Here is a 17,786-nt window from a genome sequence, read left to right as displayed (position 1 = left end):
GGCTGGCGGTGAATCCCGCTGTGACCCTCAACGGAGTCTAATGACATCCGGGGCCCCGCTGGTACGTGGGATTCTGAAAGACGCCAGAACCGTTGCGTATTCGGCATTGTTGCCCGACAAAGCAGTGAAATGTGTGTAGATTATCTAAAATGGAACGCAGACAATGAGTACTTATGCACTTGAAAGACAAGCGGCTTGATGATAAAGCATTCCTGAGGAACCCCCCCCCCCCCCCCAGTGGCAGCTGCAGGAAATCAGTGTGTGTTCATTAGGTCTCTTTTATTTGCAGCCTTTTACTTACTAGAAAGGAGAACTTTCGGAGTTTAAAAAAATGACCCAAGCAGGGCTGTATAACCTCACGTTTACTTTTCATAAATAAACCAATAGCACTTATTTCCGTTTTGGATGCTAAACAAGGTTTCCGCACGATAGCCAGGGGTCAGAGGGGGGCGCCATTTACAGCGTCGGAAACCAGCTTTCCTGTGCGAGGGAAAATAGAAGAATGATACGGTCTCAGATTATTGGCGCTGAGTTTGTGCTGAATAATTAAGGCATTTGTAGCACTTTGGATAAGTCGCTAAGAGCCTTCAGACTCAAGGGGGTTAACCAGGTTGTGAGATAATATAACACGTAGTATAACCACTGTCTTACCATTATACAGTCACGCCAATTACTATGTAGATTACTGTACTACTGTGCTGTACTGTAATCTTTTTATAATAAAATAAATGGTAAATAAATAAATGGTATCCAGATATCCATCTGTACAGTACGTTTAAAGGATTACATTTTGATGTTGTTGAAGATGCTGGAATGCACATTTAGAAAGTGGTCAGGGCTCGATGTTGGATTGTTGGGATTCGGAGAGTGAAGCAACAATTGGCAAGATCTCCACTGCGATCCACCGACGCGATAGGCCGGCTAACAGATGAACAGGTGTTTCCCCGCAGTACAAATCCTCCCGTGTCGTCCTGCGGAGTGACTTGGCATCAAACCGTTTTATTGTGTCACTGCGAGCTAGTTTTTATATGGTAATACTTGGTGACTTAATGCTCTCTGAACAACTGAGAAATGAGTGACTGGAGTCTGGGATGTTTACTGCTGAATGTGTGAAGCTTCTGTAGAGATTTTCATTTTGTTTCAGTTGGATTTCTAGCGGTTTCTCTGTGGGATTGTCTGTGTGGGGGGGGGGGAGGGGTCATGTATGTATTACATTGTGGGGACCAATTGTCCCCTCAATGTGATTGCAAACCTGTTATTTTGATGTTGTGGGGACCATTTTTTTCTGTCCCCACAAAGGGAAACTCAATTTTATAAAAATCTATGGCAGGGGTGTCAAACTCCAGTCCTGGGGGGCCAGAGCCCTGTGTAGCTTAGTTCTTTCCCTGTTCCACCATAAATGATTGAGCTCAAGTGCTGTGTGGTAATTAGCACAAGCAGTTGAATCAGGTGTGTTAAATGAGGGGAGACCCAAAGATGTGCAGGGCTCTGGCCCCCCAGGACTGGAGTTTGATGCCCATGATCTATGAATACAATTAAAAAACTAAAATTGCCAAAATGTCTTGTATTTTCTTTGGTTACTTATGGTTAAGGTTAGCGCTGGGTAGGGGATAAGGTTGTCATTGTTGGGATTAGGATTTTGCCCTTGGAAATGAATAGTGTCCCATAAAGATACGAATACCCCCATAAAGATATGAATGCCTGCCCCCCCTCTTTGATGCCTGGGATAGACTCTGGGTTCCCCTACGGTCCTGACCCGAAAATGAATCTATTTAAGTGGAAAGTGCTTAACCCGGGACAGTGGAGTAGCCTGCACCAAGCCTACAATATGAACAGTTAATACAATTACATATTACTGTATCGTGTAAATCAAAACCAGCGTGAAATAACTGTGGTGTTAAATACAAGTCTCATGAGTATTATATATACGATTATTCCACATTTGTGAAAAGACTGTGGTCTATCTATTTCCCTAATATTACATTATATTATAGCAATAATTGTGTAAGTAATTGATATCCCATATTGCACATAAAATCGATCCATTAATAATAAATCATTTAATTATGTTTTTTTTATGAATTACATTTAAGAATGTGGTCCAGAGATTAATCACTTAATGAGCACTGGCGTGGTATGAAGCAGGTGAACAAGAGGTCTACTGGAAAGAATAATAATTAATATAGTAATTAGCTGGGTAATCAGGATCGTTAAAGTTCTCTCGCAAACAGACTTACATGAAGAGAAAATTAATTGAATCAAAGACCGGTTGCACAGCTCTTGTATCTTTGATGTCTTAGAACAGTGTTTCCCAACCCGGTCCTCAGGGACCCCCAGACAGAACACATTTTTACTTCCTGCCAGACAGAACACATTTTTGCTCCCTGCCAGACAGAACACTTTTTTGCTCCCTGTCAGACAGAACACTTTTTTGCTCCCTGCCAGACAGAACACATTTTTGCTCCCTGCCAGACAGAACACATTTTTGCTCCCTGCCAGACAGAACACATTTTTGCTCCCTGCCAGACAGAACACTTTTTTGCTCCCTGCCAGACAGAACACTTTTTTGCTCCCTGCCAGACAGAACACATTTTTGCTCCCTGCCAGACAGAACACATTTTTGCTCCCTTACCGGAAGCTGGGAGGGAGCAAAAACATGGACTATGTGGGGGGTCCCTGAGAACCGGGTTGAGCAACACTGTCTTAGACAACGGTGACCCCAGTGCCATCTACAGATGATTTCATTGTGAATTAAAACCCTTTGTTCTCAGATTTCTTAATAAAATAGCTATTGTTTTACATTCACATTAACTTAGCAGACATTAGCACAATACAGTTTTCAGGGAAAACAGGGTCATCCAGTTCCTGGAGCAGTCCGTGTCAATAGTGAAATCACTCTGCTCTCTGCAGGATTATCACCGACTGCCTTCTGATCACAGGCGCGGCGTTCTAACCCACTGAGCCGTACACCACTTGGGGCTCGAACCCAAGTCCTTAAGCACAGCATCTCTAAGAAAAGGGGCTATCCAGCTAATTATTAAATTAATTTCTTCCTGTCTGTCTTCATTAGTAAAGCATAGTGACCCTAATTTAAAAACACATTCTTGAACAGTATACACATACTCATATGTTTTACCCACTATATTTTATATAATCCGAAATTCTCAGAATAAAGATAAATAACAATAATTGTCACAGTGCTGTATGAAAAAAGAAGCCTCAGTTTGATGTCTAGAGCAGCGATTCTCAGCCTGAGGGTAGCGGCAAGTTCTGAAACGGTCGTGAGGCAGAGTTGGAAACGTAAGCATTTTAAAACCTGCAAGCTCCTATGCTGATCCACGATCAGATTTCCCAGCTCCAATCCTAGAATTAACCTATATAAACAGGTCTTGGGTCTAAAACTGCTTAGCGCAAAACTAGTGAAAATTCAACCAATCCAAGAAGCCAAACCACAGATGCTTAATCTAAAATTCACTTCACCTCCAATCAGATTTGCACGATAGGCATTGATTGGCGTAAATTGCAGAGCACACTGTGTGCTTGATCACAGCGCTAATTTAAACCTATAGTTGGTATAGGGTCGCGACAGAGCTGGCATGGTGAAAACTGGGTCACGGTGCAAAAAAGGTTGACGACCAGTGGTCTAGAGGAAAATAACATTTTATGCCTGAGGAATAGATTTGGGTTAGTTTCACAAGTAAGTGCAGTACTTGTTACAGCGATGTGCAAACTCGGATTACGGACACAGTGAAATCTCAATGGATATCTGATTAGCTTCCTACATCCAAGCAGACAGATGTGAAAAGACAGGACACGGCATCCACAGCACACTGGCTGTCGGCCGCGACACCGTCACCCCGCTCACTGCCAGCTGATGTTGCAGGGGGACAGTGCCAGTGCAACGGATGTGCAGCAAGCTGTGAGGTCAAGAGCAGGTCTTCAGCGGGTATTGCCAGCACCACAAAGGCCCAGTCGCCCTGTTCAAGCAAAGGGAAGCTGATGCCGATTTGGCAAGGAAGATCGCTCTTTATTTCTGTCTTTTAAAACCGGGCTTCATAGACCGAGCTAAACTGTTCTTATTAATTATGAAGCACAATAATCCTTTCCAGATCTCTTCATCCAGAGCTATATGACATAACCCATGCTGGTTGGCTGGATAAATAAGGAACACATTAGTGGCATGCCTCACTAATATTACACAGAGATGGAAGGAAGGAACGACCACTGTATTCCGGAAAGGGAGCAGAGATGGACTGAAAAAAAGTTATGCATAGGGGAAAAAAAAAAAAAAAAACGGGCATGTGGTATCAGAAAGAATGGTTTACAGCAGGAATCCCCGATTCCGATCCTGGAGGGCCAGAATCCAACACGTTTTGCAGATTACCCTGTTCAAACACACCTACTAAACCTGCTAATTAGCTGATTGAGATGTGTTTAAGTAGGGAAATCTGCAAGCTGTGTTGGATTTTGGCCGTCCAGGACCTGAACTGGGGAACCATGGTTTAAGGGGCCAGGCATGGTTACTGCAGGTTATGAAATGCAGTAATGATGGAGAATAGTGTATAGGTGAGCTGAATCAGCACGCACAGCGAGTTTTAAATGTGTACTTGTAGCTAACGGTAACTGACGTGATTCGCCTTTAGCTACGTCTAGCTATGAAGCTTATCCTAAAGGGCGAAAAAATACCTTTCAGGTGACTCTAAATAGCATGGCATGCATCAGACTCTGTGTTTATAGTATGAGTAAATTATTGTGCAAGTGCATGTCCTGAGATGTGCTGGCATTGTGCCTAAGGCCTACTTTGTCTTATAGTGTGTGCATTCAGAGATGGAGCTATTCAGATAAGTGATCTCTGAAAACGGATGGATGGAAATAGCCAGAAATGTACTCTACGTTGTGAAGTTCATTATGCTTCAGACTAAGAGGTTTTATGATAGTACTTTGGGTGTCTGTATGATTCGCCTAGTAGGTATATATGAACTAGAATAACTGTGGACTATGTTTATTTGTTTATAAGGCGGCCATATAAAATGCTATGAGTATGAGTTAAAACCAAGGCAGAAATAGTTAAATACTGGCACTTTTATAAAAAATATGACTGTTGATTTGTTAGGAGAGATAATGGCTGAGTTTCCCGAAACCTTTTTAACGCTACATCATTCGTAAGTTCTACCTTAAGTTGTCTCTTAACGCTCCATGGTGTTTCCCAAAACGTTCTTAGTTAAGTATACCTTCCGTAAGATATTCTTTCGTAAGGTTGGTCTGAGAGACAGCTAAGAGAGGCTTAGCTGTCTCTCATCGCTGTTGTCAGCTCATACTGCTTATTGTAAGTAACATCGTTAAGGGTACAGTTTCATAACCAAACATCACTTAGCTGAAAAAGAACTGATCCTTATGATAAAATGATTTTGCCTACATGACTACAGTCTTTGTTAGGTTTCGTCCTTGCACTCTGAATGTGCGGCGAATAGACCTCAGTAACGTGCGGATTCATAAGGAAAGATATGGAACACGGTGCTGATTATATATTTATTTATTAATTAGGAAGGGGGGTTGGTTCCTCTGATATTGGGATGGGCGTGTTCTCCCTATTTCCGACGCCGCTGGATGTGCACACACCTCTCTAAATGTACCAGAGTCACAGTATATCAAAACTTTGGTTCATGGGGTTGGATAAGTCAACACTGAAGGTTCATTTACATTACATATTTAAGGTTAGATGATTCAGTTTATTAATTTAGTATTTTATTTTTAGGTTCTCCCCAGTTCTGATTAAAGCTATATTTTGAAGCATTCCTGCAATATTATATATAATGAGAACCACTTTCTCTCATGCGACAGTCAAGCAGCTGTTGCATGTCGTGAATAATCAATTGTCGAGCCATCGATGCCAGCCAGTCAGCTGTTCCGGCACCTATTAAGGTCGCTCTTATGAAGCTCTCCCTTAAGCAATCTCTTAGGAGATTGTTCAGGAAATAGACACAGGAAAAGAAATACCTTTCGTAAAATATGTCTTTAGACACTTCGTAAGACACTAAGAGTCATTGTTATCGGGAAATGCACCCAAATACATTTAGATATATAAATTGAAAAAACATTATTTTATTTATTGTTTTTTACTTTTTAATTAATTACAGTCCATCCATGTATTCCTTCTCTAACCACCTGTCCTTATCAGTGAGTTTATAATGGACCATTTTAGATCCAGACTTAGTCATATTAGTAATGTAATTAGATAATCATATACTGTATAGTATATATTTATTTATTTCAGATTTTTTTTCCCCTCAAGGTGTTACATTTCTAGACGGGCCATTATGTGAACTTTGAAATGTAAATTAATTCTGGCTCCACAGTTCACAGGCCCAAAGGAAATCCCTTTCTGAAGAGCATTTACCCTGCTTCTGTCATCTGTGATTTAAATGATTTTATGCTGTTAATAATGGTGTCTTTCAGTTGTATACGGTAGAAAACTAGCTTTAGTTAGCTACTAAACTCTTGAACAGCATAGCTTTACTGTAAGCAGAGGTTGTTTGCTGAATCAGGACCAGCTTCCATTCATGTCTGTTAGCTAAAGAAATTGTCCATCTCGGCACACACACTGATTGTCTTTGTAAGCCTTAATAGGCCTGTGCTCCAGGCCCTTTGCCTGGGTCGTGCTCAGCCTTTCCAGTCGCCTGCAGCAGATGAAAAGCACAGCCGTTTATTTTTAGACCTCAGGCTTGGCCCAGCTCAAACAGGCAGTAATAATGCCCTCTGAGAGCTGCTCATTTTGTGACTGCATTAATGACGCTTTGACTTCTGGGAAATTACGACCTCCCTCCCACTCCGTCCCCGCTCCCCTTTTCTTCTTTTAAGGCCTTTGGAAGTGGCCGTGCTTTCGGCATCTGCCGTGCTTCTAACGGCAAGCAGTGACTAATGTGTAGAACATGTTTAATTTTAGCTATGTTCCCCCGTAAGAAAATAAAATATATCGTGTAAGGCCTTCCCACAGCAGCGCTTTAACACTGTTATGGATTTCTGCTTCGCCTGCAGAACTGCTCTTTTGTTTGTATGTTATGTGTACAGTTCAGCTCCCGCTGTGAAATTCTGCAGCTCCCCACGAAAAAGGCTGACTGTGTGGAATGTTCCGGCGCTCCGCTAGAGGGGCCAATGCTCTGAACCTTCGTAGCCGGTGATGTTTATAGGTCATGTGCACTATGCATAAATGAGTTCTTCATATACAACAGTAAAGTTATAGTCTTAAGAGGACACAACGAATTTATTTTCAGTTTTATAATGAGGCGAGAGCTGTAGTTTGAGAGATTCTCGATTCGCTCTAAACAAGGAAGAATGGCTGTTGATAATTTCTCTTCAGGAACGCTTCTGCGTGTTTTCAGTAGAGGAGGGCAAACCCGGGCAGGGAGGCCGTTAGACCCAACTCTGATCGGCGCACGTCTGCTTCTCCATGGATTAGGTGCTGCTGCAGCAGCCTGATATTTAACCATCAGGAGAAGATCTTTAGTGAAATATGTCGGTGGAATACCTGAAGACATACTACTATGGGAATTTTTCTATGGAATTTTAATACAATAAAACTAAGGATCTCTGTGGATTCGACGTGATTGTGCACTTCCCGTCGCTGTGAGGTAGCTGAGCCCTTTTGCTTGTTAATGTTGGAATGGGTTGAACTCCAGATTTTGGTATCTATGTAGGTCATCTGAAGTGAATGCAATGCAGGTTACATCACTGTGTGTAGAGGTGTAGTGCAAGCTATGTTATCCACTGTTACCACATTCAGCAGGATTGAACTGTTTATCCTGGTCAGGGAAACGGGATAATTGAATGATAGCCATTTCTTATTTACTTGATCAGTCTATCACTTTAAAACGTTTTGTTTCATTTTGCTCAGTGTTTAAACATAGGTTAAATATTGCAGTTATTTATACCCGAAGCATTTATATTTAAACTACTATCTAAATTAAGGAGTTAAAGTACATGATAAATGTCCAAATTCATTTGTTCATGATTACTTTCTCATTTATTAACAATTTGAACGATTTAGAAAATAAGTGAAAATAAACACAAGCGTCAGAGTTTGGAAATTTTTGTCAGGATTAATTATAATGTATAATTTGATAAGTAATTTTATCAATCAAAATCAGTAATTATTAAACTAACTACCTGGGAGAACTGAAAACACGGCCTGGATTTGGAATGGAGGTGCATATTTGAAGAGCCCTGGGTTAAATCGTACACCGGTAGAGAAGAATCACAGTGTACAAGTTAACAGGTTAACAGCATGAAATAGTGTAAGGTGACAGGGATCTAATTCACCATATTTTAAATATTTTAACAATGGAAAAAGATCAAGCTCGAGTTATTTGCACTTTATTCAGTCATTTCTTTGCAGCCCTTGTTTGTGAATTATCCTCTTAAATCTAATGAGTCAGAGAAATGAAAAGCTGGTTGAATTCAATGTTACGGAAGGAATGAACAAGCTGGTGACATAAGTGACCAAAACAGGCAAATTCAGGAACAAAGCTGCACTTCGGTGTTTCAAGAATTCACGTCTTTAAAGCTTTTAAAGTAGTCAGGAGGATTTTTTCCCCCAATTAATTCCCTTTACCTCAGTGCCCTTGATAATTTGACCTGATCTTCATTCATTGCAAATGCATCACACCGTTTACAATTTATTTAGCAGAGGTTTTTTCATCCAAAGCAGCGTATATTACAGGAACAGCCAGTCCCTGGAGCAATTTGTGTTCAGGACCTTGATCAAGGGCCCAGCGGTGAAATCACACTGCTAACCACGGGATTTGAACCAGTGACCTTCCGATCGCAGACACATCCTATCCCATAGAGCCACACAGGACCTCCCTGTATGTACCAGCCTCTAGTCATCATTCCCTGCATATCTTCTGATCAGACTAAGGATAATACGAGGAAGTATCACTGTATTATTGGTGTGGTTCTAATTGATTACCGCTGGTTTCTTAACTCTTGCCTATTTCTGACCCTGATTTGGTATTTGTTTTGCGTTGGACTGGTGTCTGAACTTGCTTTGTGCTTCGGCCCTTATTTTTTGGGTTACACCTTAGTATAGTATACCTTGTATACTAAGTATGCCTTAGTATACCTTAGTAAATCCTTGGTTTACCTGGCCTGCATTTCACTGCCAGCCACACGTCAGTCGTCTCGGGATTTAACAGTGACCAGCTGTCTCTAATTATCATCGGGCCATTTTACGAGACAGCTGGTCCAGAACTCGTGGGAGGAACTGAACTGGAGAGTGGAAGGGGTCCAGGGCCTGTGTAGGTGTTTTGTTGCGCACCAGGAGTTTGTTATTCAATATGATGCGATTTTCCATATGTTGATCCCTCTTGGAGGTTGACATGTGACTTACCATTGGCACAGGGACTGAAGGCAAGTCTTTCCTGAAAGTCTTCCTAGGAACGAGCCGCTTTCTTGGTTCTCTGCTGGATCCAGTGGAAAATTTCCAACGTGAAGAACTTGTCATTAAATAATGCTCCTGTAAATGGGAAGCCAAATGTATAATTAAACTGCCCCCCCCCCTGCTTGGAGATCAGGTGCACTGTGGCATCTTTTAATATTATTGTAGCCACTACAGTCTGATCATTTACATGAGCATCAGTATGCCAGCTGTGGTCCTTACTGTTTGTATTCTTTTTTAAGAAAGCGACTCTCACCTGTGTGCCCTGCGATGGGCTGGCCCCCCCGTCCAGGGTTGTTCCCTGCCTCGTGCCCGTTGCTTCCGGGATAGGCTCTGGACCCCCCGCGACCCGGTAGGATAAGCGGGTTGGACAATGGATGGATGGATGGACTCTCTCCTGTGATCAAGGGATTATTATTGTTAATATTATAATAGCCCGAGCCCTAACTTTTCTACTTCTGTCTCTGCATGGCCCTGCATGAAGCCTTGCAGAACACCAGAAATCAGCATTATGTCACTATACCTGTCAAACTCCATCCTCACCAGCGGCCTGTGGTTATCTCTGGTCCCAGCGCTATGCTAAAATAGCCAATTATGGGCTTACGAATAAAGTTACATCGCTTGGAATGGGAAGTGACCGCGAGAGTTTGCTTTCCTTGCCTCTCGCTTGCCCTACAATTCTCTCTGTCTAACTGATGAATCTAATTATATGATGATAATTCATGAATGTATCGGATGTTAAGTGTGAGTTGGTTGTGATTCTATGAATAGTTATACATTAAGTGTAATCTGTGAAATAGTCACCTTTCAGCCCAGGACTGCCTCGGTAAAATGACACCAGTATGAATAAAGGCTTAAATTTCATACTTAGTGTCTTAAACTGCATTGAGTACATTGTCTATTGAGCTCCGTATTATGTGATAATAATGAGTGTGTATGTCATGCCTAGTCATTCATATGCATACTGAAGATAAAATTATCCCTGTTACAAGATATGTAAATTAGATTTTACTTTTGTTTTTTTTTCTTTCCTTCTCACCGTATCCTTTTCCCCTGACTGATCGTCGTTTCGTGAATGTGCACTTCCCCGTATTTCCTCTAGGTGTCCCCATCAGCACCCCAAGTTCAACAATCATGCAGTAATCAACACAAACAGAGTATGTGAGCAGTCACGCAGTTTAAGTGCTGATTATGAGGTACTGGTTCCAAGCATTTTGTTGCCATATGGATATTTCACAATAGTATTTTGAGTGGTTTCAATGTCTTATATGTCGATATTTTGACATGCGCAATTTACTTACAATATATACAGTATTTCCATGCAGTACTCTGAAAATAGGTTTTTGAAAAGTAAATGTTTAAAGTTTTTTTTAAACAAAATAAAGAAGAATAATATTCTAAATGGTTTTCATATTATTGGTGTTGAGTTTGTGCTGGATAAAAGCATTTGTAGCACTTTGGGATAAATGTTTTTTAGATATGTGAAATATTTAAGAATATCAAGGCATGTCAGACTACATCAGAAGTGGCTCGAACTCCAGAGGGTTAAGAACAGATATGTTGCATAATCTTTCAGCACTAGTGCCGACAAATTATGTGTGATTTACATGCATGAGACAAACAATCAATGTCAGGACTATTTCAGGACAGTCCAGTATGTCTGGTGTATTGTTGTTGGTTTTGCTTATCATTTACGGCATGCACTTTAATCATGGAAGGTGACCGAAATAGAGCATTTGATTGTGCAGGGAACAGCGGTGGGTGGTCGGTGGCTGTCAGTGTTCTCTGCTGCTTCCCTGGCTGCCAGCTCTCCGTTCCGTGTCCCTCTGTGTGTCCTGGCGGAAGCCAGCTTCCCACCCCCGCCAATATGCAGAGCCACCGCGCTCCGGCTCCCTGCTTATGCAAATGGGGCCGAAATTCTTTCACTCATAGCTGCGTCGTCTCGCACATCTGAGGAGCACATGTGCGCGTGGACTCAAACAGTGGCGTCATATATGCGGGCGGCAGCGATCGTTTAATGAGTAGCTTAGACGGCTGTCGTAAAGAGGTGTTTTGAAACAGAAGCTCTTTTCACCTCTTGCGGACAGGGATCTGAAATGCGGGTGAAGAAAAGGGGATTTCCGCCCCCTGTAAATAAAGCGCAAATATGGCCATGGAGCAACACAGTTAGTGTAGACTGTAGAGCAATCATTCGCAGTTATTATGCAGTCATTTTTCAGGACTTGGCTCCGTGTGACACTCTGTAGTCTCACACTGACGCCGCTGAAAATTGAAGACAAGGTTTCGATTAAACTGTAAATGAATTTGCTCAGGGCAGTGTTGACTTCTGAGACGTGTCACTCTGACGTAGCTTTCAATCTCACTGAATGACAGTATCTTTCTCTCAGACGTCATTATAATGAGGCTATGCATTGAACCTCCAAGCTCAGATGGTTAGAACTGTGACCGGCAATTTGCTGTAGTGCTCCTATAACAAGGCGCTTGTATGTGAAGGCTAATACCTGTCGTAATGCGAACTTTCTTTATACAACTTCAACAAGAGTAAATTATCGTTAAGAAGAATTCACTCAATTACGCAAAGCTGTGATGGGTAACATGATTATGGAGTATATAAAATAATGAGTATATAAATAAAACTCAGTACCACAAACTCAATATACATTAACTTATTTAACAGTGTTATATAAAGATTTCCCTGCTTAAATTGTTTACTGCATCCTATATGTCTATTTTTGTATTTCCGTTTTTATAACCTATATTTAAATTTTTCTAATCTATTTTTTAAAGGGCTGAGGAAAGATGAAATGTCGATGAAGTTTCATCATACGGAAATATGACGACTAAAGCTTTCTTGTCTTGTCTAAAGCCATTTTTAGCTACCTTTGTTACTAAACAGTTGACAATAGATAAATGTGTTCCTCCCTTTCATTAACCACTAATCCAGTGTTGGGTCGCAGTGATCCTGCGGCCTAACAAGGGTCAACCTGAGAGGGTGACCAAAGATAAACATCTCAGTGATTTTCTGCATCACACACATACTGTAGCTTGCTGGAAGTATCTATTTATATTTGGGGGAGTTTTATGTAAAAAAAAAATAATAATGTGCATATCAGTACTCAGGCTTTAATATGCATTTGGTTCTGATGAATGCGCAGTGTGGGTGAGGAAAGTAACCAGTGAAGTCAAACAGAGGAGCAGTGCACTGCACAGACGGGATGTGATCTATGGAGAGGGCATGAGAGGATGTGTATACAAACCGATATGATAAGCATGAATTAGACTGACCTACTTTTAACAATAAAGCCTTTCGGAAGATAAAAGAGGTGCTGAATTAATTATGAATGTTTTTCTCATTTGAAGAGTCTGCGGCAGAGATTTGAGGAGGGGCCCCGTTTTCTGTAGCTCTGCTGGAGGCAGACAGACAGTGTGATGTATGCAGGGCGCTGGACCACCGCCAGGGAGCTCGCGGGCCGAGCCGCGCTCTGATTGGGCGGCCCGGGTTGGCCCGCGCCAACAAGGCCGGGCAGGAATGTAGGGGGGCTTGGAGCAGGTTAAAGATAGACGCGGTGAAGCTTCAGGCCGTTTCCAATTTCACGTCTGCCGGCGTACGGTGTTGAGGGAGAGGGGTCTAGGCGAGCCACTATTACTGCAGAGAACAGGTGGCTTTCTGCAGTGGACACGCACACCCGCGCGGGTGGAGAGGATGGTGCACACGCAAGGGTATGTGCGAATAGGGAACAAGCACATCAACTTACTTATGTCGCAATACAGGTATTTTCACGTTTTCTGCTAGTTTTGAGATATAGCCGGTTGTTATTCGAGTTTAGATTCAAACTGAAACGTGTTTTCCTCGTGAAGTGCAATTCTAACGGTGAATCGCGTGGTGAGCGTTCGTTTCACAGACTGAAAATATAAACAAGCTCTAAGTCTAAACACTTCTGAATAATTTCAACTTTTCTGGAAACTTCAGTGCTGCATACCAGCTAAATGGATTCCAGTTCTGAGTCAGTCGTGATTTAACTGCCTAACTATGTTCAGTCTCGTAGTTTTAGCCCTGCATATGTATTTTCCGATCATGTTTCGCATTTAAGTTTGTTTTGATTCAAACAGTATAACACGATTATAACAGTAGATATAATGGACTCTTCATGTGTTTATGTAATGGTGTTAATTTATAGCTTCTGTTTAAGCTTAGGCAGTGTAAATCCAACTATCTAAATGGCAAATATTTTGCAAATGTAGGAATGTCCTAAGTTTAGCAGTATGATAAATACACTATATATAGCTAATGGAGAGTATTATTGAGCATGCTATGTTTGTATACTGTATCATGTGTTTCTGCGGTTGCATTGGGGACATGCGTTTAGGGCTGCTTCACTTCTTCTTCCATTTTGTATTCAGTTTTAAGAGTAGAGATCCCCCCCCCCCCCACGTACCTTGTCTATAAGGCTTGACCTGGCGTATAAATCCCTCAGCATTAACATACCCTCTCCCCTTTTCGTTATCTTTCAGCGCGTAGTTATTAGCTGTCAAGGTTAACCATATAAAGTGATGTGACAGGTGTATAATGAAAGTTTCCACCAGCTTCTGCTCTCGTATGACTTTTTTTTGATGGTGCTTCTCGTGGTTTGTTGCACAGCCCTGATTCAAGGGAGCAGGTGACACTCACTAGACTGCAAATATGAATGCATGTACTGTCACCGTGAGGGAGAAAATAAAATCCGTGTACTTTTACCTTTTAAGGATTCTTTATAAAACTAGAAAATAAGTTTATAAGGGATGTATGATGCATTACTTTAATAAATGATTTTGCTGATGCGACTGCGTTTATAACCTATACACAGAAAAGCTGTTAGGTCTATTATAATGATCATAAACAAAGATAAGACCAACTGGATTTTTATAAATAAATCAAATAATTTCTTGCTTGAGTACCTCTATGCATATTCAGATGAGATGTGGTAACTCCAAAAAGCAAATGCATTCACACAAATTACTCCTGAGTAAAATAAATAATTACTATCTTGTTGTGTATAAAAAAAATGTGTCTGATCATGTATAAATATTGTGGATGCCGCCAGTTGGCCGTTTTATTTCCTGTCAGAGGAAGAGGACGTTACTTGTGGAGACGTGTCAGAGAATCGATTAAATGATGCAGATTTTCTGATGTTTGGTGAATAACTGCGGCTAAGATTGGCAGGAGAAAAAAAAGACGACGTCATCTTTGAGTTACTGTGGGATTAGCTTTAATGATTTTGGATAAAAGTCAAAACAGATAAGCAGATTGACTGCAAATTGGCTGCAGACTTTGTTCAGGTTTGAGTGCATAATCCCTTAATTATATCGAAAAACGCATTATTTCAAGTAACTTTAATTAAAGTGACAATTAAAAACGGTGATGGGGTTATTTATTTATTTTAGTTTAGGACTGCTGTTGTCATCTCTGCTGTACACTCTTGTTATTATGATGAAAGAGACTGGGCTGGTTGTGAATGTAGTGCAAATTAACCTGCCTGTTTGTGGGCGAATGGAGAGATCGCTCATGCTGCATGTTTTGCTACCTGCTTAAAGCTCTTTTGTCATTTCTAGTCGCGGCTCCAGCACTGAGTGCAGCGCTGAGTGTAGCCAGTGTTGTCATTTTATGGCAGAGAGGATATGTAAAGTAAATAAGTGATTGTAAATGGGGTGGCATGTGCGTGGGACCATGGTGAGGGGGGAGTGGATTAAGGAGGTGGACGATAGCACTGAAATGGAGAAACGAGATACTCGCTTTTAGTTGTAAAGTTAAATTTTAGAATGAAATTATCCCAGTCCATATTTTCTACCGTGACATAGAAACCGTTGGAATACCTAACTCCAGGCTTTTCCTCAGACTTTCACTGGTGAGGAAGATAAGGCCTGAAGTTCCGTTCTGACTCATGGGGGTTTTCCTGTTGGTTTCCAACAAGCAGTGAACTGCAGTGGCATCCTGTATATATCACCATTATCATACGTGAGTGAACTGCACTGGCATCCTGTATATATCACCATTATCATATGTGAGTGAACTGCACTGGCATCCTGTATATATCACCATTATCATATGTGAGTGAACTGCACTGGCATCCTGTATATATCACCATTATCATATGTGAGTGAACTGCACTGGCATCCTGTATATATCACTATTATCATACGTGAGTGAACGGCACTGGCATCCTGTATATATCACTATTATCATACGTGAGTGAACTGCACTGGCATCCTGTATATATCACTATTATCATACGTGAGTGAACGGCACTGGCATCCTGTATATATCACTATTATCATACGTGAGTGAACTGCACTGGCATCCTGTATATATCACTATTATCATACGTGAGTGAACTGCACTGGCATCCTGTATATATCACTATTATCATACGTGAGTGAACGGCACTGGCATCCTGTATATATCACTATTATCATACGTGAGTGAACGGCACTGGCATCCTGTATATATCACTATTATCATACGTGAGTGAACGGCACTGGCATCCTGTATATATCACTATTATCATACGTGAGTGAACTGCACTGGCATCCTGTATATATCACTATTATCATACGTGAGTGAACTGCACTGGCATCCTGTATATATCACTATTATCATACGTGAGTGAACGGCACTGGCATCCTGTATATATCACTATTATCATACGTGAGTGAACTGCACTGGCATCCTGTATATATCACTATTATCATACGTGCATGTTCTTGATGCATCTCGCAGCCCAGGACACAAAAATGGGGCTCTGTGATGTTTTGTGTAAATAACCTCTTTTTCACAGAATTTCTGGGGCAGGTCATGATTAAATCTCAGGAGGGTTCATGAACGGTTTCCCCCAGAATATTTTCCTGATGTATAAATGGATAAAATTGGCAAGTCACTGGATAATAATAATAATAATAATAAAAATGGTCAAATACCATAGTTCTTAACTTACGAAATGTAGTTGTACTGCTTTCAGATATGTCAGATATGTTCCTCAGAACTTTGATTTAAGGACTCTGGTGCTAAGACTTTAATCCCATTTTAAGCCATTCCGTGCCAAGAGGCCTTTGTCAAAATACGCGATCAGATAACTATTGAGGGTCACTTTCTCCATTCCCACAGTGTGGCATTCAGCTAAGCTACACAGAACGTGTGTACGATGACTGTCTTCTGCCCACTACTCCCACCTTTACATAGGCTTAATTACTGGTTATTGGTTGTCATTTGGTCAAACCATGAAGAGAGTGGTACAACAATCAAGCACACAATGGCTTTTTTTTTTTTTTAATCCAGCTAAGGATGATGCAATATAGCATTCCATTTTGGACAAGGACTCCTTATATGTACTGTGGTACTCAGCATTCTTTAATTAGGTCAAAACTCTTGATAAACGGAGCATTAAAAATAAAAAGAATTCTGTTCCATATAAGGGTAAAGCCAAAGCAAACATGGGCTTATGTGTGTCTCAGCTTTCCAATTATAGAATGTCTCTTTGCTGAGGATCTGCAAAAGTTACTTTTGCTATAATCCCATATTGGGGCAAAACAGAATTTGTTCAAAAGTACAATGGAATGCCAAGGTAAAAGAATACAGCTGGAACTGTGAGAAAGAAGGATTTACATCCCTGCATTGTATCATTCCCAAGCCTAAAGTAAAGGAGGTAAAGTAAATAACAGCCATTTTTAAAGTCTTCCTTTGGGTTCGGACTGGCCGGTTTCTTGGGCTCTCCTCCTAGAGGCTTGCAGGAAGTGAGTCGGTGTGAGATCTGCAGCTCCTTCAGACTCCCTTGGCATTTCCATGAAGAGCATAGCGTCCCACTGCAGTCTGTAGCCTTAATGACGAACATGGCTGCAGTCACAGCATCCCGAACCACTGGCAGAGATTAAGGTATTCCTGGTGGCTGTGGGTTTGGATGCTCATGTACTGCTGATATTAATGTAATTAAAGGTAAGCCACTCCGGAGAGTGAGTATATTCAAATTAATTTGTTTATTAACATGATTTTTTTCTTTTCTCTAATGTTTACTTATTGTTAATATTACTACATTCTCAGTTGCTGCATAAGTTGCTTACTTGTGTAATACTTTCATAACCTCACAACACATTCACTTACTGCCTCTGTGATTTTCGCTTTAAACCGCTGGACATATCCACTAACTGCCTCAGAATTTTCCCCTTTAACCCACTGGACATATCCACTAACTGCCTCGGTATTTTCCCCTTTAACCCGCTGGACATATCCACTAACTGCCTCGGTATTTTCCCCTTTAACCCGCTGGACATATCCACTAACTGCCTCGGTATTTTCCCCTTTAACCCGCTGGACATATCCACTAAC

General features: G+C 41.2%; 1 protein-coding gene across 18 annotated transcripts in view; it reads left to right on the top strand.

The window, feature by feature from the left end:
- dtna (dystrobrevin, alpha) overlaps window positions 1-17,786 on the top strand; it is an 87,261-nt gene that overhangs the window by 17,945 nt on the left and 51,530 nt on the right. For 4 of the 18 annotated variants that reach the window (XM_072710911.1, XM_072710904.1, XM_072710902.1 and 1 more), the window contains exon 1: window positions 12,987-13,204. The exons of 1 other annotated variant lie outside the window; for it this stretch is intronic. In XM_072710911.1, coding sequence (XP_072567012.1) covers window positions 13,137-13,204 — 68 coding nt within the window. In that variant the 5' untranslated portion in view covers window positions 12,987-13,136. Of the gene's footprint in view, window positions 1-7,486; window positions 7,629-12,980; window positions 13,205-15,305; window positions 15,426-17,786 lie in introns of those variants that run through there. 13 more of the 18 variants (XM_072710905.1, XM_072710901.1, XM_072710915.1 and 10 more) reach the window with 9 other exon arrangements.

This window comes from Paramormyrops kingsleyae, chromosome 4, assembly GCF_048594095.1.
Source record: "Paramormyrops kingsleyae isolate MSU_618 chromosome 4, PKINGS_0.4, whole genome shotgun sequence".
NCBI lineage: Eukaryota > Metazoa > Chordata > Actinopteri > Osteoglossiformes > Mormyridae > Paramormyrops > Paramormyrops kingsleyae.
This window is presented reverse-complemented; position numbering and strand designations above follow the sequence as displayed.